At 27.9% G+C, this 22,636-nt stretch overlaps 4 protein-coding genes across 5 annotated transcripts; 2 read left to right on the plus strand and 2 right to left on the minus strand.

Annotated features, from left to right (window-relative positions):
* The first annotated feature begins 1,084 nt into the window (after positions 1-1,084).
* On the plus strand, positions 1,085-3,475 carry LOC112638192 (eclosion hormone). The gene is made up of 3 exons (XM_025409363.1): positions 1,085-1,125; positions 3,014-3,118; positions 3,247-3,475. The coding sequence occupies exons 2-3, from the start codon at positions 3,016-3,018 to the stop codon at positions 3,411-3,413; spliced, it is 270 nt and encodes an 89-aa protein (XP_025265148.1). The 5' UTR covers positions 1,085-1,125; positions 3,014-3,015; the 3' UTR covers positions 3,414-3,475.
* Positions 3,476-5,736: 2,261 nt separating this feature from the next.
* LOC105257038 (centrosomal protein of 290 kDa) lies at positions 5,737-16,416 on the minus strand. 2 transcript variants are annotated; one of them, XM_025409353.1, is made up of 24 exons: positions 16,355-16,416; positions 15,365-15,489; positions 15,149-15,233; positions 14,952-14,998; positions 14,775-14,861; positions 14,561-14,696; positions 14,338-14,474; positions 13,982-14,223; positions 13,762-13,894; positions 13,089-13,279; positions 12,868-13,009; positions 12,388-12,628; positions 11,948-12,113; positions 10,492-11,832; positions 10,023-10,320; positions 8,577-9,751; positions 8,236-8,434; positions 7,944-8,155; positions 7,697-7,844; positions 7,232-7,624; positions 7,000-7,166; positions 6,701-6,908; positions 6,363-6,620; positions 5,737-6,275 (listed from the first exon to the last, which is right to left on the minus strand). In XM_025409353.1, the coding sequence occupies exons 1-24, from the start codon at positions 16,383-16,385 to the stop codon at positions 6,201-6,203; spliced, it is 6,237 nt and encodes a 2,078-aa protein (XP_025265138.1). In that variant the 5' UTR covers positions 16,386-16,416; the 3' UTR covers positions 5,737-6,200. The 2 variants fall into 2 exon arrangements, with proteins under 2 accessions (XP_025265138.1, XP_019884874.1); XM_020029315.2 differs by lacking the exon at positions 16,355-16,416 and having other exon boundaries at positions 15,365-15,726.
* A 1,418-nt stretch (positions 16,417-17,834) lies between these two features.
* Positions 17,835-19,978, plus strand: LOC105257037 (geminin). The gene is made up of 6 exons (XM_025409356.1): positions 17,835-18,049; positions 18,182-18,261; positions 19,116-19,234; positions 19,332-19,453; positions 19,540-19,718; positions 19,796-19,978. Exons 2-6 carry the CDS (start codon positions 18,220-18,222, stop codon positions 19,898-19,900), a joined length of 567 nt encoding a protein of 188 aa, XP_025265141.1. The 5' UTR covers positions 17,835-18,049; positions 18,182-18,219; the 3' UTR covers positions 19,901-19,978.
* Positions 19,979-20,126: 148 nt separating this feature from the next.
* LOC105257036 (multiple inositol polyphosphate phosphatase 1) lies at positions 20,127-22,558 on the minus strand. Its single transcript, XM_011267382.3, has 8 exons — positions 22,329-22,558; positions 21,929-22,239; positions 21,736-21,861; positions 21,493-21,637; positions 21,263-21,363; positions 21,054-21,163; positions 20,728-20,925; positions 20,127-20,651 (listed from the first exon to the last, which is right to left on the minus strand). Exons 1-8 carry the CDS (start codon positions 22,495-22,497, stop codon positions 20,486-20,488), a joined length of 1,326 nt encoding a protein of 441 aa, XP_011265684.1. The 5' UTR covers positions 22,498-22,558; the 3' UTR covers positions 20,127-20,485.
* Positions 22,559-22,636: the final 78 nt, after the last annotated feature.

The raw sequence follows: 22,636 nt of genomic DNA on the forward strand, positions 1-22,636 counted from the left end.
TATATGCTTGTTATTAAATGTTTATGTTTTTCAGAGTTAGATTAAATAAGCAATTAATTGTAATTATTAAATCATTATTATGTAATTGGATCAAGTAATATCTATTTTGTTATTATAATAATAAATATTGGTTATAATACATGATGTTATTAGAAATTAAATATGAACAATAATATTCTTGATTAGTATTCATTTCAATTGCCCGATTTACTATAAGTTAAATAAATTAAATAATGTATTAAAAATATATAGAAACAAATATCCTTTTGTAGCAATTCCTAAAAAACAGAAATAGGAAATATATAAATACATAATGTCTATTTATATAAAAACTGTGTACGTATATTTAAAAAGTTATAAAATATATATTTTTATATATATTTTAAGTAAAATATACCCATAATTTTCTTCGGATATAATATTATATATTATATCCGAAGAAAATTTTACAATATAAATTACATATTTCCCTGGTATTCGTTTTAAAATTGGAATATAACGATATTAAAATATTTATTATAAAACACTTATGCATTGCTTTATTGTATTTTAATATTATAATTATGCATTTGTCTATGCAACAAAACATTTGAATAATTACAATACTATTTTCTAAAATACAATACATATATAATATTATTGAATAAAAATATCATGATTTCTCTATAAATATGATTCATGATTACAAAAATTATATTGAAATTTATACTATAATATTTTCTCTGTGGAACCAAATATTGTTACCAGTTGTGTCAAAATTTTATATTAAAGTAATAGATTTTATATAAGCTTTAAAAATATATATATATAAAAATATAAAATATAAGAAAAGATAAAAAAGTTACACATAAAATATCATATTCAATTATTAGACCAATTATTTTAAAGCTAGACATAATGCATAGCTGTTATATAAAAGTAATAGAATAAATAAAATTCGATGCATTGAGTGCAGGAAATTAAAGAAATCAAATTAAAGGAAGAAGCAGCGGGGGTTTCCCTAGCGCGAGGGTTGAATCCGGCGTTTGCGGATATATAAGACCGTCGAGTAAGTCTGTTCAGTGTCATTCGTTGGCATTTAACAATTCCAACAGTTTCGCCTTCTCAAGTTGCCGTATCGATCAGGTAAATGTATAAAGAATAGTATTTTCAAAATGTTCATTTCGAGATGACTAAACGTTTTTTTTTCCGCGAAAACGCGTGTTTTTCTATCGAAAAATTCATCGATTTGTTTTTTCACTGTGTCTAAAAAGATTCATTTAAACGTCGTTGATCAATCGATCGCATTAATCGATCAACGTCATTGTTTGTGCAACATACGTTAATGTTGGTATCGAATGCTGTCTGCGCGATCCTTGGTCTTGAATCTTTAAGTGCTTCCTGGACGGCGAGAAAGAGAAGGAGACGGAGAGAGAGAAAGAGAGAGGGAGACAGCACGGAAGATCAAGATACCTTCCATCCATATTTATTATGTTTATATGTTCACAATGTGAACGTTGAGACGAATGCGGAAGCGCGATTAAAAGAGACAGATTCCGGTTATAAACGACCATATTTATATAAAAAAAGCAGCAACAAGACGCATCTTTTTTTCGAAGATGACACGAGGAAAATTCGGCGGAGAATATTCGGCTACGAATCGCGGTAGAAACAACACGATTACATATCATTTTAATCAAATAAATTGTATTACATATTGGGCATTTGGCTCTTTTTTTCTTTTAAATATTCGTGTTGTCAGAATGCTGTTTTTTTATTTAATAATAAGCTAATGATATGTGGTTTCACGATTATGAATGTGCGAATACGCGTGCTTTTAATGGACATTTTTTATCAGTTTTTTAATCATTTTTTTAATATTCTTAATATTTTTTTTATTTTTTTCTCGTAAAGAGAGATACATCCGAGTTATCCCTGAAAGTGCATCGACTGCGTCTTCCTCTCTGTCCTTTCTCTTGAGCATTAATTGCAAACCGGAAATGCAAACCGGCGCGTGTGTATGGCGGAAAGAACATTTTTCGCGTTACCTTTCTTTTTGAAGTATTTTTTTATAATATAGATATCAGCTTTATAAATTAAGATTGCTATACATGATTAAAAATTTAACTTTTGTGAAAGGCTCGGTTATAAATTTTTTTTTCTCGATACTTGCAAATAATAAACTTGAATCTTATTGTTAATTATGTATTGTAATATTTCGAAAAAAAATTGATAAAAAACAGATAAATACGTGAAATATTAAAACAAATCATAATCTTTTTAATAATTATCTTTTTAAAGAATTAGAAATATTCCTCTCGCGTCTAACATATGTGTTTACTAACTTTAGTGTCTATCTTTTTTACTATTAGAAACAATAAATATGAATACTACGCGATTCAGTACTACATAATCTAAATTAACTATATAATAAAAATTTATTTAGATTATATATTAATATTCGGACGATATAAGAATTGCTTGAATAGAATTTAGAATAGTTCTAATTTCACATCGTATAGTGTTGCAAGACATCACTTATATATGTTCAGACTATCACTTTCTATTCTATCATCCGTGTGCATGTATATGTGTGCATGTGTGTGCGTAACATATTAGAATTTTTTATATTTTCATAAAACCTATATAATATTTATATTATATATAAACATTAGATAAACTTTGATTACAATTTATATTCAAAATATGAACAATATTCAACAATCTGGTGTAAATATTTTACAATTTTTATTATAGAGATACAGTTTTATAAATAAAAGTATATCTCTATAATAAAAATTGTTTTTAAAAAACTTTAATAAAAGATCTTTAATTCTCTTTAGCTGTGATATATAAAACAAATGCCTTCTTGATATCAACAAAAAAATAGAAATATATATTATTGTGTCTATATTGTCTGGAGATTTTTATTTCTATATTAATCGATATAAAATTTTATTTGCTTTTATTGCAAAAATTTTTGCCTTTATTGAATATTCATGCCTAAAAAATTATATATTTATTTTTGTTTTAGTTATGAATTCATCAAATCGAGTCACAACAATTGTATTGTTCATCGTTGTTTTCGCCGTTTTTTGTTTCACAACACCATCTATGGCAGATACCGAACGGAATATTGGTAAGTAAATCTCTATAAATTTATACATTATCAGTTACAAATACTAGTCGACCGAAATATATTTCTATATAAATTTCTATATAATTTCTATATACATATAAACCGGCTTTGTGCATGGTCTTTGGCAGGTGTGTGCATACGGAATTGTGCACAATGCAAGAAAATGTTCGGCTCTTTTTTTATCGGCCAGAAATGCGCTGATTATTGCATCAAATATAAAGGAAAAAGGTTTGTGGACTGCGAGGACGAGTTTTCGATTCAGCCTTTTCTTCAAGTGCCTGAGACTGATTATTAATCGATCAAAAAGTTCTTCGACTCTCTCATCTTTGCGTAACATTAAAATATGTAATTGCGTATCGCAGAAAAATGCAAATTTCGATAAAATTTTTGCTATGCATTATAACCAATAATATATATGCAAATTTTCATTGTTATTTCGCAAGAAACATTTCTTTTGAAAGACGCATTATTGTGTGCATAATTTAAAAATCTGAAAAGATTTTGAAATAAGATCTTTCAACTCTCTCTATCACATCATAAACTATTTGAAAATTGCTTATAATGATATAGGAGAATTATATGAAAATATCGGTAAACTAATTTTTTATAAATTTTAATCAATTAACTTTAAATTAACCTTAAATTGTTTGTATTATATTGATAGTTAATATTGTTATGTACTTTTACGATAATATTATTTATTTATATATATACTAGACATTTATCAATATATATTATATGCAAATATACTTTTTCTTAATCAAAGAGATATATTAAATATCAAAGATATTAACTTGATAAATACGCGACATTTTTTAATATTATCTGAACGAAAGGCTTACTGATTTATAAAACAGGAAAAGGGGAAGTCTGTTTAACAAGTTTACAATGCCAAATAAAAATATATAGTTTTAAAGAGAAAGAAAAAAATAATTATGAATCTGTTGATATTAATATCATCTCTTTGTTCATCTAACTAGTCAAAGATATTTTCCCTGTGTATACATTAAATTCTTAAAATTAATGCGTAAATATATATATCATTTCTAAGTGATTATTTAAGAAAAATGTTTAATTACTTAGAAAATTAGCCTCTCTTGTCTAAAAAATTGCAAAAAATGCAATGCAAAAAATATATAAGACTACGATTAATTATGATATTTTTATCTCAAACAAGCTAGGTATAATTGGAAAATATCTATATATGGACTGGTGATCGTTAACATCGCAGTAATATCATTTGCATTGGTTCAGATTTAAATTATATGTATATATATATATATATATATATATACATATCTTTATCTTAATTATATGTATATATATATATATATATATATATACATATCTTTATCTATATACATATCTCGTATATATATATACGAGATATATATTTAATATATATTAATTGGAATACTCACATGATATATATTATTTTGCGCAATGGCAGTACGTTAAAAATAAATAACAAATATTATAATTTGAGAAAGTATTAAAGCTGCTTTCAGATAAAGATAAAAAGATAAAAAGATAACTGTTTCAGATATAGCAATGCTAATATAAAAGATTTGTACTGCTTAGAAAATTAAATATATATATATATATATATATATATATATATATATATAATTATATATGTATGTGTGTAAAAAATGGCGATTCAAAAATATTATTTTAATCCTTTGCATTTTCATATACTATCTGCTTTCACCGTCAATTCGATAAATTACCATAGGTTCAAATTATTACGAATGCAAAGGCTTAATAATAAAAATGCAAAAAATATAATAACGATATCATAATTTATCGTTAAACAATGCATACGTCACATACCTGGCAATGATTATCTGCAATCTTTCATTACAGTTTGGTAAGAAAATAACAGCGCGGGAAATATGAAATTCCTCTTCTATATGAGTCCATCTACTTCAATACACACACATACACACGCGAACCGAACCGAATCATTAACCGAAATCGCGATAGCAGTATAATAAAGATACTTTAGGTAACGATCCAACACTTTATGCGAGACATTCGTAATAGTTTTTCGTGCAATTTGTCGAAAAAATAACAGCGTGAAGTAAATATGAGAAAAGTTTTACCTAATCTAGGCACACACACACACATAGGCATACACAGCGATTGAATTTTCTCGACTGAAATCGCGCGATAGCGGTATAATAACGATTATACGCGATATTTAATACTTTAGATAAATGTTCGACACTTTATAAAAGATATTCGTAATAGTTTATCCTGTACAAGATTCTTTCAAACAGTAAAAATCGTGCGAAAAATGCGGAGCGATTGGAATGCGACTTCGCGACCATCACGATACGTTCCGTTTGAAGTTAGCAGAAATTATAAGATTTATCGAAGGTGATATCGCAAGTGTCAACTATCGAAAAATAACCTATGGCTATGCGGAATAATTATTAAACTAGAGATAAAACTCGAATATGTATTTAAAATAATAAATTAATAAATTAAAAATAATAAATTAATTGTACTAATTCATTTAATATGTAAGGTCTAATATTTTATTCATTTGATATGTAACGTCTAATATTTTAGATAGTATCGAAACGCACAAAAAAAAATGAAGATGCGAATAGTATAATTTTTGTTTAAATATATAGGATTGTGAGATCTCTTTAGTTGTATACAATATTGTTTTTGTCAACGAAAATTAAATTCATATTTATCAACGAGATAAAATCTCTTTGTTATATGCGATACGTGCATAAAATATATCAATCAAAGTATCAGTAAGAAAAGCTTGATTATGGATTATTTTAATTTCTATAAATAAGAAAATGACAATGTTCTTAGAACAATATGTTACACTGATAATTGTGACAAACATTATGCATCTGCACGTACAAAAATTGATAATATGAGAGAAATTCTATTATAAAACTATTATCTGAAAGAAATATTGAATGAATACAGAAACAACGCTTTACATAGTTCACAAATTCTTAATTGAAGGACGTATATAAAATAAATGCATATATTTGTCTCAGTAAAAGTGTTTTTTTACCATTAACCCATAAATAATTTACTCCCAAGTCGTCCATTATTCTGGTGTAGGTGGAATCACGTAACATTCTGGAATTGTCGATAGGGTTTGCTTTGATTCTAGTTGTTGCACCTAATAAAATTATATAGATAAGGATTTCTTAATTTGTTTTAAATTATATATTATGTTTTAAATTATATATATTGTTTAAATTCTTACACGTTGCCGCAATGACTTTTCATTGATAGCTGCTCGTGTCAATAACTGTTTCACTTTTTCTAAAAGTTCGGATTTATGTATTAATTGTTGCTTCAAGATACGAAAATCCCCATTATCATCTTCCTTTTGAGCTTTTTCTAACATAATTAATCTCTGTTCAGCTAGTTGTAAATCTGACTCTAAACTTATCACACGTTTCTGAGATTCCTCATATTGTCTTTGAAGTAAAATATTTCCATCGATAGTATTTGTCTTTCCCTGTATTTAAAATATAATAACGTATGTATATAAAAAAGTAAACATATGTATCGTTTACATATATTTAAAAATTAATTTACTTGGCTTATTAAAAAATGATTTTTTTTAGAATTAAATTTCAGCCTTTTATTCTCTGCTTGAAGTTTTTCGATGATTCGCTTCAGTGTAAAGATTGTTTTCTCCATTTCAAAGATAGATTTTTTGTTGTTGTCTGATTCTGGCAATTCTTTATCTGATGATCTAGGAGTAGAATCGGAAGATTTTTCTGCTTTTAATAATTTGATGTATCTGTAAAAATAAAAATACGATAATATTAATAATTTGTTTTTATCTATATTTTCACACAATAGAGGATAATATGTATTATAAGTAAACATACTTTTCTAAATGCTCGACCTTTTCTCGCAATCTCGGAGTATCTGAATTCGCCTTTTCTAATTCAAGTCGTAATTCGAAATTTTCACTTTCTAATTTGAGATTCATCTTTTCAAGAATATCTTTAGTCGTTTCTAATTTCTCCAATTGACTAATTACACATGTATTACCCTGTAAGATAACATTTAATAACAATAAAAAAGTCACATGTTTATTATAATGCAAAACATACTAACTTGAGAAACTGCTTCCAGAGCCGCATTATGTCGTTTTAATTCTGCTATCTCTAGCATCAAATGTTCATTACTTTCTTTCTCTAAACGATCAGTTAATTCCTTAACACGTTCTCTTAATATTCGACATTCTTTTTCTAATTCTTTTTCTATTGTATTAAGCTGGATAGTTGAAACGGGTCTTATCGATGAATTACCGGTATCACTCTCAAGTTTGAGTTTACTTCTCAAATGCCATTTTTCTTTTTCCATACACGAAACAACAGATCGAAGTTTCTCATAATTTGTAAGTAATTTTTCATATTCATTAGTCTTCTCTTTAAGTTTTTCTTTTAACTTTTCTGCTGTTTGCTGCCACTTTTTTTGTTTTTCCCATAATGAAAGTTCTTCTGCAGTCTATTCAAAGAAAAATCAAATTTAGTATATATTATTAAAATAATATTTTGTTTTGGCTTATTCTTTTTATACCTTAGCTTTTTTAATTTCCTGTGCCAGATATTCTCGATCTAACTGTGTCTTTGTTTTATGTAATTCTTCTTCTAAAGATGTTACTTTACGCTCGAGTTGCGCTTCACGTTGCGACATTTTTTTCTCCTGAGATTTTGTCGCCATATATCTAAAATAAATCAAATATTTGATTTAATTTACATCTTTGTTACAATTAATTAAAATCAATTTAAAAATTAATTATAATATTTATAAATTAGTAATTTACCTGCGACTGAGTTGCTGCTTTAAATCAGTTATTTCAGATTTGTACGTTTTTTCCTTTTCTATTAAAGATTGAAGTTGTCGACGTAAAACATCTATTTGATTTTGTTGTTGCATCTGATCTCGATGACTATGATGTGGCGTTTCATTTACTTTTGTATCTCGCGCTATCATTTGCTGAGATCGACTTACAGATTCTATTAATTCAACTTCATTCTGTATAATAAAAATATATTTTTAAAAAATTAAACAATTATATATATTATTTGATAATAAATTTAACAAAATTGTGGCACCTGTAATTGTTGACATGCAAGAGTTAGTTCATAAATTTTATCATCTTTTTCTTGTAGTTCTTTCATGAGGGAAATATTTCCTTTTGTGAGTAACATACGATTTTCAGACAATTGTTGTCTAAGTGTGTCGGCTTCAGACTGCCATTTATTCGATTCGCTACGATAACTTTCCAATTCATTTTTATGTTGTTGCTCCTGTCTATAAGAATATAAATTATTTGTAATATATTATACAATCATTTTCTATTCTCTTTTATTTTACAAAATATCATTTATTTTCAATAGTGAGAAATTGATTAAATTTATGACTGAATAACATCTTATATTATTGTAAAACAAACTTTTCTCTCATACGATCCATGTGCTTCAATCTTTCTTCTGCTAATCGATGCCAACGTTCGCTCAATTCTTTGCTGATATTTAATTCTGCTTCGAGAGTAGACACTTTCTCACGTAGTCTTGCAATTTCTTCTTCTTGCGCGGCACTATTTCTCGGTACTTTTGCTACAGTTTCATCGACTGTTAATGTTTTCTCCAAAATATTTTTCACACTTATAACAGGTCCTCCATTTTTTTTTATTTCACTTTGCATAGTCAAAATACGATCGTGCAAATTTTTAATCTCATTCTGAAAACAACTCGCTGCCCGACTATGTTCGTCTCTATCTTCTTTCAATAAATTTTGATATCTCAAAATAGTCTCCTCCTTTTGATTAATTAATTTCTGCAAACTGTTTATCGTCGATTTCAGAGCCAATTTATCAGTGCAATCTATATTCGTGATATGTGATTGGCTTATTAACTCATCGAGTACACTTTGTTTTTGGGCAAGATGCGAATCCTTTTGCTCAATCACTTTGTTCAGAGAGTCCATTTTTAATTGATATTGTAAATCTTTTTCCTCAATCGATTTGTTCAGACTGTCCATTTTTGTTTGATACTCTAAATCTTTCTCCTCAATCGCTTTGTTCAGAGTATCCACTATTACTTGATATTGCGAATCTTTTTCCATTATTGCTTTATTTAAAGCGTCCACTTTCGCTTTATACTCTGCTAATTGTGATTCATATTTGACAAGCATCACGGAGCGTTCCGATGCGAGTTTTAGCGCTTGATCCAACTGCTCATTAAGGATTACCGAACTGCCGTTTTCTTCTGTTTTATTTTCCGCTTCTTTATTATTTTTTATAGTTTTGCTCGATTCAATAGATTTTTGAATATCTTTAAACATTACAATTTCTCCAGTCACATCTTGCTCTTTTTGATTTAAACAGCAAGTGTAGGTATCTGTTTGAACACTAACTACTTGAGTTTCTGTTATTGCTTGAATCGATTTTGTTTCAACATTTGGTGTATTAATTAAAAGCTGATTATCTTGTTGCGGATACCAAGCTCTCTGCATATTTAACATATCCTGTTCCATGCTTGTTATTACAGATTCATATTCGTTGAATTTACTATTAGCAATTTGCAGTTCATGCTCTAAATGAGCTATTTTCCGTTTATATTTGAAGTCCTAGTTAAAAAATTATAAAAACATGTATAATAACTTTTTATAATATAGAAAGAATTCAATTTGAAAGCAATATTCAAAAAGCATTATTAAAATATAAATGTTTAAAATAAAATTATAAGATTGATCAATAATTAGAATACATTAAAAGATGTACAATAAAAAATAAATATATTTTAAGCATGTGCATGTTATAATAATTTAATTGTTTTGCTAAATTTTATTATTATAATAACAAATTTTTTATACTTATTTATCATATATAGAAATTTACACTTAGAGTCTGTTGTGATGATTCAGCAAAACGTTCCATTATAATTTGAACGCTTCCGGTACCGATTTGTTGCTCTAATATATCTTTCAAACGTTCGATAATTTCAAGGCGAGCAGATAAGAGTTGCTGTTCGTATTTAACATCTTGATGACATTTTTTAGTTTTCTGCATTTCTGTATCGATATTTTGACGATCTATTTTCAATTTCGTAGCAAGTGTAATTACTTTTTCTAAAGTACTTATGGGAGTTGATCCTGCATATTGACATTGTAGAAAATATATAATATCTGCATAATACCTGTAATACATATATACATACAATGTAATATAATATATTTCTATATGCAATGTAATATAATATATTTCTGCAATGTAATATAATATATTTCTTCTATAATATATTTCATACAATGTAATATAATATATTTCTATATGCAAAATAATATTTAAATATAATTTTTAATCTTACTTGCAACGATTGTCACATTGTTTCCGATAATCTTCTACATAACTGCGCATCTCTTCATATTTTTTTCTTGAACTATCAAGTTCTTGTTGCATACTAGATAGATCGTTTTGCAATCGCGTTTTCTGTGTAATTAATTCCATTTCTAACATCTTCTTACTTGTAAGTTCGAAATCAAGTTTCGAAATAATGGCTTTATCTTCACTTACAGCCTGCAAATCTAATATTTGGTGCCTAAGACTATCCAACTCTAATGTTTGTAATGAATTCAGCGAATATTGCAAACGAGCCTCGTCTTCAGAAATTTGTAACATTTTTTTCAAACTTTCGATCTCTATAACAAGCTGTATTTTTTCATTTTGCAATTCTTGTATATGATTATCATCTATTTGTGTAGCTTCTTGCAACATTACCTCCTTAAATAATTTTTGATGTATCTGAATCATCTTTTCTTGATTTTCTGAATTGACAGTAGAGAGTTGTTTAACATTATCTTCGCACTTTGTTAATTGCATTTGTGATACTTCATATAATCTAGCCATCCGGTCAGCTCGTTGTCTTTCGATCAATTCTTTGGCCTCTATTTCTTTTAATTTTTGTTGCAAATTGTTATCGTTCTTACAGTTATCCGTTTTTCGCAAATCTTCTACGAGTTGATATTTTTCTTGTCTTATCATTTCTATTTCAGCTTTCAGAGATGATATTTCATTGGAATCACGACATATCATTACATTTTCTAACAAAGCGTGATGACGTATATTTAATTCTTCATATTTCTCTTTCAATTCATTATGCACAGTTATGCTTACAGAATTGCTTAAATTACTTTGCAAGAGTGAAATTTCTGATAGCAACGTTTTATTGTATTTGTTTGCATCAGTAACAGATCTATTAAGATCATTCTCCTTTTTAATTACATCTTTTTGGTACTCATATAATCTGCTAGTTTCTTTATTAAGCAATTGTCGAAGACTTATATTTTTTCTATTCATAATTATTATTTCATTAGCAGCGTCCGCATATTCTCTCGTTTTTATTGCAAATTCTTTTCGAATTTCATCGTCTCCATTTTCTATAATTTGCCAATTTTTTTTATAAACTTCCAATTGCTTTTTTAAACCATCTATTTCATCTTTTAATTCATTACTTTCCTGAATTAACAAATCTTTCTGCTTTTCCCATTCTTCTGCCTCGTTTTTATATGCCGTTTGCAAAGCTTTCATTTCTGCGAGATACGTCATTATTGCTTCATCCTCACTATGTCTCTCAAACAAACTTTCTAAATCTATATTTTTAATTGTTGCTAAGTCTTGTAATATATTATCCTTCTTTTGCAATTCTTTCCTATAAATTATATATTAAAGTATAATTTATTAATTATAAAAATAACAACAAATAATTGTTTAATTGCCTAATATGTGCTGTATTCATGTAACATTCAATAAATTTTATAAAATACCTCAATAATCTAAGTTGTGATCTTAATTCAGTATTACTGCCTTGAACAACATTAAGATGCTCCTGTAATCTCATAGCTGGATGGTACCAGCCAGCTAAATGTCTAACGTCCAAAGCTTCTAACAATCGCTCCAATGTACTGGATTGTATTTCTACCTCGCTTTTACCTAAGATACACAAAAATATAATTTGGTTATTTTTAAAACAATTATTAATATAATAAAATTAGGAAAAAAATATAACAATGTTCATTAGTTGCCACAAATAAAACACAAATAGAAAATGAGAAATTAAGTAGATTTATACAGTAGAGAATACTTTTACTAATTTTTATATATTATAGAAAGGAAATAAAAGCAATAAAAGAAAAACCTAGGGTGTCATAGAAATGGAAATGTGTGCAATACTAAAGTACCATTAAAATTAGCGAAAACCATTCACCATCTTGATTGCGTATACTGTCCATGATTTCATGCATGCCTTTTCTAAGTGCCTCATTTTCTTCTATAATTATCTGAATATTTTGATTAACTTCGAAGATATCATTACTAGAAGATACTTGCATATTTTCTGGTTCCATCAATTTAGTTGAATGTAAAAACTGATTACTAAAATCACCTAAATTATCTGGAATATCTAATATCTTTTCAGACTTGCTCAATTTATACTTCAACATCCTTATCTACAAAAATAAAAATTGTAAAAAACAAAGTAAAAATTTGCAATAAATGTTCCCTTAATATGTATTGCAATATATCTTAAATAAGAAAGATATACAATTATGTGTGTGATATTATATGTATTATATTCTGTGTGTATTCGTGTGTATGCATGTACGCGCGTGTTATATGTATATGCATTATATATGTGTGTGTATGTACATACATATTTTATAAATTAATTTTCCATAAATTATCTTACATCTGATTTTAATTCTAAATTTTCTTCTATGAGGCTTTTATTTTGTTGAATAAACTGTTCCAATCTTCTTGATTCCTCTTTACGTTTTGCCATAACACTTTTAATTGATATTGATTCATCCTCTGGAATCCCTAACTTTTCTCTATTATAATATAAAAATATAATTATATTTGCTTTCTCATTTCACATATTTTATAAATAAATAATATCAAAAATTTTACCTAAGAGTTAAGATCTCCATTTCTTGATATGAATTTAACATCTCCAATTTATTAATAACATTGACTAAATCTTCGATATGTTCATTTTTGTGATTTATTTTAATTTTTAATTCTTTAATTTCATTTAATGCTTTGGTTAAAGTTTGATTTCCATCTTCATAATTTTTTAAGGTAGATAATACCTCACACAACTATGTAAAAAAATATTGAAAAAAAATGAATTTAATATTTTTAATATATAATTTAAAATAAATACAAAATATTTTAGAATTATTACCACTCTTTTCATTTGCAGATTTATTTTTACATAATTTGCAATTAAATTTCTTAACAGAACTATTATTATTTTAAAACTATAAAAAATTGATAATTAAACACATTTCTATCCATTAAATTTTCGAAGAAAGTGTAAATTTATAATTATACTTATTTATTGAATAATGTATAAAATATTCGGCATAAAAATAAAACTGAATTATAAAACCGAAATATTTTCAATAAGTTATATATTTATATTATATTTAACAAATTTTCATATTTGGTTTTTTATTTTAATGAAAAATTAACTCTATAAATTTATAAAATTTGTAATTAAAATTATAAGTGGTAATAGCTCTGCAGTAATCCATATAGAGTTTTTTATAAACCAGATATAAAAATATGGATGTCTAACTTTACTACTTTGTGATTTGGCGTCATCCTGTGCTTGGGATAATGCATTTTCCAAATTAGAGATCTTTTCATTGGCAATTTGTATTTTTTTCAGTAAACTTTTTTGCTCTTTCCGTTTATCGCTTTTTACAGACCTATGAAATAAATCAACTTGAAAACAAACAACTAGAAATGATGAACTGTATAAAATTACAAATATGTATATAGAAAAGATTACTTACTCTTGGGTTTCCTGTGCCTTTAATTTTTCTATAAGTGCAGCACTCTCATTGATTTCTACAATTGCATCAGAGAGTTTTGTTTGCAATTCGACTATAATTGCATCCCGACGAGCTATTTCATCATTTAAATGAATAATCTGTGATTTATTTTCTTCTTTGGCTGATGTAACAGATTGCATTAAAGATTGTGATACACTTTGTTTTAAATGTGCAATTTCCATATCTTTTTCATCTAATATGCCCTTATAACATAAATAATGCAAATATATAAAAATGTTTTCTTTTATTTTCTAATAAATATTAATATAAATAAATAAATATGAATATAAATATTTTATTGAATTTTTATATAGTACCTTCCATTCAGATATTCTAGTATCAATAGCTAGTCCAAATTCATCTAACATTTTGTCTCTATCTATTTGTTGTGCAGTTATATCTTCAATTTGAATAACTAAAGCTTTATTTTCTTGTTCTAATTTTTGAATCTTATCTGTAATGAGATAGTGTTTATGTTTATTTATAAAGAAAGCAATTAAAAAAATTATATATATAAACATATACTATTCAGGTAAGTACCTTCATATTCTGTAACTTTTATTTGAGTTGAATGAAGTTCTTGTGTCATCTCATTCATTTTTTCTGTTGCATCCTCCATTTCGTCTTTCAATGTCATTAATCGTTTTTTAAGAATTTCATTCTCCTTGTCTAAACCCTGAAAAATGAGAAACGATAATAAGGAAACACTAACTTTTTATTAAATAAAAAAATTTTAAATTTCTTATTATGTTACCTTTAATTCAACCATAAGTGTTTTAACTTTTTCATTTGTATCTGTATATCTAGCTTGTGTATCTGGACAAGTAGCATATTCTGTATCCTTTAAAATAATTATAAAATAATGATTAATTGTAATATAAAATTAAACAATATTTCATTAATATGATATAAATAATGAAAAAAAACTTACTTTAGTAAAATCATCACTTTCTTGTTTTATTGCAGATATATCTTGATCTATGAAGAAAATTATATAATATAAGTACATGTAGAATAAAAATTATAGAAATTATCAAAATAACTTTAATTCATACAAATTATAAATTTTATTTGAAAAATAATTTCAAATAAAGACATATAAACACAGATATAAATTTTAACAATTACCTTTGATTTTTCGTTTAGCAACCTCTGGACGTAAAGAAGCTATTGTTTCTTTCAATTCACCGCACTCAAGAAGTAAGGCCTCAACCTAACATTAATAAATTTATTTTATATGCAAAAAAGCTCATTATTATTTTCTCATATTAATTTTTTTAATTTTTAATAAAAATAAGAAATATTAAAATATTAAATATACATAATAGCTAATAATTTCTTTACTTGATTATCTTTATAAGTCAACATTTCTTGCGATAATCTCATGAGTGTCCGTAAATTATATACATCGGTAATCTCGTTTACATCACATCGAATCACTGTCGGAAAGAGATCTTCGATTTCTTCGTCTGTTAAAGATGAAACATTTACAGATAGTATTCGGTCCCAATCGGTGCGAACCATTTTTCGTAATAATAATTAAACCGTGAGAGAGAAAAAAGTGAGCAATATAATTTTTATTTTGCTATAGTTGTATATTACTCCAGATCCCAGATATTTCTTTTGACATCTCCAACGATTTACAAACATCATTGACGAATACACATATAAGAAGCCTCATATATGAAAATGCATAGCTACAAGCTACATAAGTAATGTGTAACAATACAGCTGAATAAGCAATGTGTAAGCAATACATTAGATAGGCAAAAGGTAGAAATTGACCGCATCCTCAGACTCAACCGCTAAATAGCAATCGAATATGATTGGTTTCTACTTTCAGATCCGACCAATCAGCGTTGAATCATCAGAAAATCTAGTAATGTTACCCAACTGTTGAGTCCGCTGAATGCGGCCATTAAAGGTGCAATTTCATTGACGCTAAAAAGTAGCGTCAACCATTGGTTGAACAAAGAAGCAACTACTTACTTCTTTGTCCAACCAATGGTTGACGCTACTTTTTAGCGTCAATGAAATTGCACCTTAAAGCGGCCTTTTCATTGACGCTACTTTTTAGCGTCAATGAAATTGCACCTTAGCAGTTGGCAGCCCTACGAGATAGGCTGTGCAGCACTGCGCGTATATAAAATAAATTTGAAATCGCTTCTAGCCTAACCATCTTCACGCGATCGACTTTATTTGAATTGCACGGCATCGCATCGAATTATGATGCGGCGCCGATTTGTTCGAACGTAATTCGGGACATCGCGATGCTGTATAAGCGTCGAATGAGCACGAATTGTCACGCAAATATGATAAATCACATCTACCCACCGTTCACCGGCTGTTTCACAGGCCGCTCCATTCGCTCGCCTCCCGATATTCGCTCGCATCCAATAATCATCATCAAGGGCGCAAATAACGCGACGCGACTTCGCTCCATCTTCGCGATCGCGCTATCACTGAACTGTGAAAAATAGCTGTCGCGCACTTTCACCGACATATTATGAAAGTCGCGTGATCATCCTTGGACACTTTCGACGCTCTTTCACTCGCGATATTCGTTTAAAAACGGTTAAAAGACGCGAAAAATGCGGACGTACGACGATCCGTGTAACTGCGTATGACTCCGATTCACGTATGACGCGATGACGTAGCAGTGACGTCATGCGCCAACATGGCGGCCGAACCAGTGCGCACTGGTTCGGCCGCCATGTTGGCGCGTGACTGCTACGTCATACGCGTCACTGCTACGTCATACGCGTCATACGTGAATCGGAGTCATACGCAGTTACACGGATCGTCGTACGTCCGCATTTTTCGCGTCTTTTAACCGTTTTTAAACGAATATCGCGAGTGAAAGAGCGTCGAAAGTGTCCAAGGATGATCGCGCGACTTTCATAATATGTCGGTGAAAGTGCGCGACAGCTATTTTTCACAGTTCAGTGATAGCGCGATCGCGAAGATGGAGCGAAGTCGTGTCGCGTTATTTGCGCCCTTGATGATGATTATCGGATGCGAGCGAATATCGGGAGTGCCGAATAAAGTGTCGCGCGTTCGCGTTGATGATATCGTGTGCATCAAGATCGGAATGGGACGTCCCGAGGCGAGCGAGTGGAGCGGCCTGTGGAACAGCCGGTGAACGGTGAGTAGATGTGATTTATCATATTTGCGTGACAATTCGTGCTCATTCAACGCTTATATAGCATCGCGATGTCCCGAATTACGTTCAAACAAATCGGCACCGCATCATAATTCGATGCGATGCCGTGCAATTCAAATAAAGTCGATCGCGTGAAGATGGTTAGGCTAGAAGCGATTTCAAATTTATTTTATATACGCGCAGTGCTGCACAGCCTATCTCGTAGGGCTGCCAACTGTTAAGGTGCAATTTCATTGACGCTAAAAAGTAGCGTCAATGAAAAGGCCGCTTAACATCTAGTAAATTACCCTAGAGCGATAAATCCAACCACTCGAAAATGCCATAGGTTTTCCGATGTGATTTGATGCTGATTGGTTGGATCTGAAAGTAGAAACCAATCATATTCAATATCTTAAGCCCGTTACAAGATCGTTACACAAGGCAGAGAGCTAAAATTCATTGCCAGTAGGCCGGGTCTACAATAGGCAATTTAAGCTTTAAGCCTTAGGAGATTGACCAATCACAGTCAAGTATGAAGAAAATACTCGACTGTAATTGGTCAATTTCTTAAGGCTTAGGGCTTAAATTACCTATTGTAGATCGGGACGTACTGAACATCTATAGTTTACGTCACGTATATTATAGCTTTTCAATACTGGCAGTTTATAGTTTATATCTGAACGCAGTCTCAGTGCTCAGTCTTCTCATTGCTACCGGCACCCGGCATATTCCTATTTTCCATAATTCTATACATTTCCCGCTATTAATCTACATATTAGATGCTACCGAACAGCTGATAGTACAACGTACATTTTGAACTCAGATTAGGAGTCACGATATCTTAAGAAATATTTATGAAATAAGAGAAGAGAAAGAATTATACGCACGTATGTAAATTAATTAGAAATTAAGTTGAAATTTTATCTAAGTACAAGTATTCATTTAATTGTGATGTATTGTGAATAGTATAATGCACGGATAAGTTTTTTATGAACTAATTAAAATGTATCTTGTTTCAGGTCCTTCCTTTCTATTAGATTATTTTTCAATCTGTAAGATGAAAACGAATACTAGCAGTGAAACGATTGTAACTTCTGAGGTTAGTATCTTTTCTATTTATTTTTGTCACACCTAAAATTCTTAAAAAATGCGATGTTAATATAGTTAAAATTATCTCTTTCTGTTCAATTGACAAGAAAAAATTATTTAATATACATATATTTTCTCTTTTTTCTTCTCAATATGTAAAAAGTAAATATAATTTAAAGGTCATTTTATGTTCAATTTTTTATTGTGAGAAACGATTTTTATAAATATTTATAAGAAGTGAGAGATTATATTTATCAGAAAAAGAGAGAATTTAAAATTTAAATTTCATATATAATCTTGAAAATAAAATTGAAACTAGTCATTTATATATAAAAATGCAATTATTTTGCTATTAATATTAATTATAAATATCAATTTAACAATTTATAATTCATAATTGATAATTATTAATATAGAAAATTATTATTTATGTTGTATCACCTCATAAGAATATATTTATATTTAAATTATATATATATATATATATATATATATATATATATATATAAACTATATCTATTTAATTATTAATCTCTGTTGTACTTTTATACATAAATGTATATACTTTTATATGTAATCTAAATTTTGGTACATCTGTCATATATTGAATAACAATTTATAAATCTATTAAAAATAGTGTGTGTATGTGTATGTATGTGTGTGTGAGTGTGTGTGTGTGTGTGTGTGTATATATATATATATATATATATATATATATATATACATATATATACATATATATATATTGTTGTGCATATATAGAAAATGATAGTAGAAATATATTTAAAAAAATTAAAAGAGTTATATTAATGTAATATCTCTGTAAAAAATAAATGAGTAATTTTTCTCCTTTTATTGGAACAGGATAAGAGTAGGAAATCTTTACATGAATTACAACCATCGGCTATTAATAAAGAAACTTTAGTTGGTGCTGATAGGATGATCAATTCTACTGAACAATCGAAAAAAGCAAAACCAAAAAGGTAAAGTATTTCCAAAAAGCTAAACCAATAAGGTAAAAAGTATTATGAAAATATTGTAATAAGATTGAGATAAATTTTTATTTATTGTATGCTTTAGGACTATATCTCATGCAACAAAAAATAGTTCTAAACACAAGAATATAAAAACCAAGGACAAGGCTGTCCAAACTGTACAAGAGGAAAAAGTACAGATTGAGGCTGAGGATTTAATATCTACAGGTACATTTAAAAATTTATTTTTATATTTTTTAAATTAAAATGTATATAAAGAAATTTAATTTTCTCTAAAATTTTCTTTTCAACAGATGCAGCTGGCCCAAGCAAAAACTATTGGCAAGTTATAGCTGAAAAACGACGAGTAGCCCTTAAAAATGCTTTAGAGGAAAATAAGGAACTTGTACAATGTATTGAAAAGTTAGAAGAAGAAAAGCGTATCTATAAAGAGATGTTAGATGAGACAAGAACATATGCTGAAGTGCTACAGGTAATATTGCTATTTTATGAATAGGTATGATATATTTAACATTGACAAAATTACTTTCTATAACTATCTTATTGCAGGAGATGATTGGAAATGATAAAAATGGCATAAATAATTTACTAGAAGATAGTATTGGGGATGATAGAAATGGCATAAATAATTCACTAGAAGATAGTATTCTTTAATATATATATATAAATTTGTTTTTTATAAGAAAATAAAAAAAAAGAATAATATAAAAAATTAGTAAACTTTTTGCACACAAATATATTTTCATAAAACTTCAATTTTCATTTAAATAGTTTAAGTATAATAGTTAAATATATGCGAGAATACCACCTTTGTGAAATAAATATAATTTTAAATATTTATATTATTTAGTAATAGAAATAGTTAAAATTTTTTATATTATTCTTATCTTATGACTTTATTGCTAATGAAATCAGTATCATCTAGCATGTATATATTGCATTACATTATAAAAATCATTATATTGCATTATATTAAAAAATATTTTTCAAAACTTGTATCATACACATGATTTATCAAGAAGGCATATAAAAGTTTCAATTAAAACTTGTTATTCATTCACACACATATATATATATTTGTCGTTTTCGAGCAATTGTATTGACAAAACATGTAAAAATCAGGGACAAATTAATATAAGAGTGTACATTGAAGTATAAAAAATAAATATTTACTCTTCAAAATAAATAAGAATGCTTATATAATATTTACTATAAAAATACTGCATTTTATCAATTATTTTATGTTGTTATATGACACATAACGTCAAATTGACATTCTTCATCGCGATCTGGATATGCCGCTTTCATAATAGATATCGGACATGGCATATCATTTGGACAACCTAACAAATATACTGGTCGTTCCTGAAGCATAAACAGGATACTAGGACCTTGAGATGCGCAACTAGAAAGAATATAATTAAGGAATTATACTTATGAAAATATATACAATTTTATATAACTTTAAAATAGAAACATACTCATATAAAATAAATGCTATGTTAGATGCAAATGTATCAATAATACTGCTTCTCCAAAGTCTTTTTTCTGCTTGGTGCAGTCTGAAAGAATCATGCATCAAAGGATGTGTATCTTTGGCTACTCCAAGTAATGCTAATAATTTCAAAATTGTTCCAGAATGTGTAAAATAAGCTGTTGTTGTTGCTTCTTCTTTAGATCTGTAAAATAAATAATGCTCTTCTAATATATTACTTCAATGCACACACATACACACAATTAATTTAAAAATATAATTTTAAATTAGTGATTAGATTTATTATATTACAGTATGTATAGATTTGCATACCCAAAAAAACTAAACATATCTTTTAAGGCAGAGCATGCTTGTTTATAAGTCAATGGATAACCATATCCATCAATCCAATACAATTCTAAATCTTCTGCATATTCAAAGATCTACAAAACAGATTTAGCATTTGATGTAGGAGTAAATTTTCTTTTATTAGATAATTTAGATAATCAAATAATTTTAATTAAAAAAATTAAAGGTCTTACCCTGAAATCATTTAATGAAAATATTTTACACCAAGGAGATACCGTACTCTGATTCCAAGCAGTTTCAAAAGCACACATAGTATGCATTAAATGTGCAGTTTCTGGAAACATATAATTGTTCACATTTAATATAGTAAAAATCCATTATATAATAAAAATACAGTGAAATCTTGACAGTTAACATTGAATTTACATGCAATAATAACTAACCATATTCAATAATAACTAACCATAATCAATATTGTAGCCAATACGTTTTTTAATATTATTTAACATATTTTTAACAATTTTGCTATTCAAAAATTTCGTTTTTTCTGATCTTGCATTTGAATTCTTATCAACTTCTTGGCGCCAGCGAGGACAAGCCTTATAAAACTAAAAACATATGTCAAAATAATCATTTTTTTTAGAAAGAGAAAAATAGGAAAGAAGACAAATCATCTAAGAATTGAAAAATAATAAAGTAAAATTACTCTTAAGACTGGATCTCGATATATCGGTGCTGGAAACCAAATATTTTTACTATTATGCCAGCCAAATAAACCAACAGCAAAGTGTTTTGCACTCTCCTCTGTACGTTGAGTGGATGTATATCTGAACTAAAATTCACAGTTGATGTTTAAAGACCATGAGAACATGTATAAAATAATCAAATACTTCATATACTTTATAAGTCTGATTGTTGAAAGTTTCTGGCATCAGAGATGGAAATCTTGCTTGATATCTTTCTCCAAGATCAATCATTTCATCCTCCCCTTCTGTTGCCAATTTCATCATATCTCTTTGAGTAAGTGACAGTTTCCATTTCTTAAATAAAGCTGCATCACCAGCTGACAGATTTGTTGTATTATTTTCATAATTTTTTAATATTATATGTTGCAACTGTGGCAATTCATTTATCATACGAGGTATATACTTCTTGCCTGGATAACGAGTTCCATGACGCAGAATTAACCAAATCTTTTTTTCTATACAATCTATAAGTTAAATACCAATAAACACATCTATTAATACAACTTCAATCATATTAAACATATATAAAGTAACTGACAATATTATAGGATACCTGCATATTTCAATGATGAATCATCATAATTAGCTACACATCTGTAAGGAGTTTTTGATCCTAGTTTACATTCATAAGTGTCATTATGCTTGGAATCGTTAAAAGCATAAGAAAAATCTATAATAATTATACAAAAGATAACAATTTCAATAAATAACTTCCAAAGCATTTTGTGTATCTTATAATCTTGTAACTTTCTCAAAGATATATATAGGAATATATTTGCTTCTCACGCATAGACATCTCGCGCATATATACATGTATTAAAATATAAATAATTTTTTATAATGAGGATTTGTTTTCCATAT

Source organism: Camponotus floridanus, unplaced genomic scaffold (assembly GCF_003227725.1).
Source record: "Camponotus floridanus strain SB8 unplaced genomic scaffold, Cflo_v7.5 scaffold26, whole genome shotgun sequence".
NCBI lineage: Eukaryota > Metazoa > Arthropoda > Insecta > Hymenoptera > Formicidae > Camponotus > Camponotus floridanus.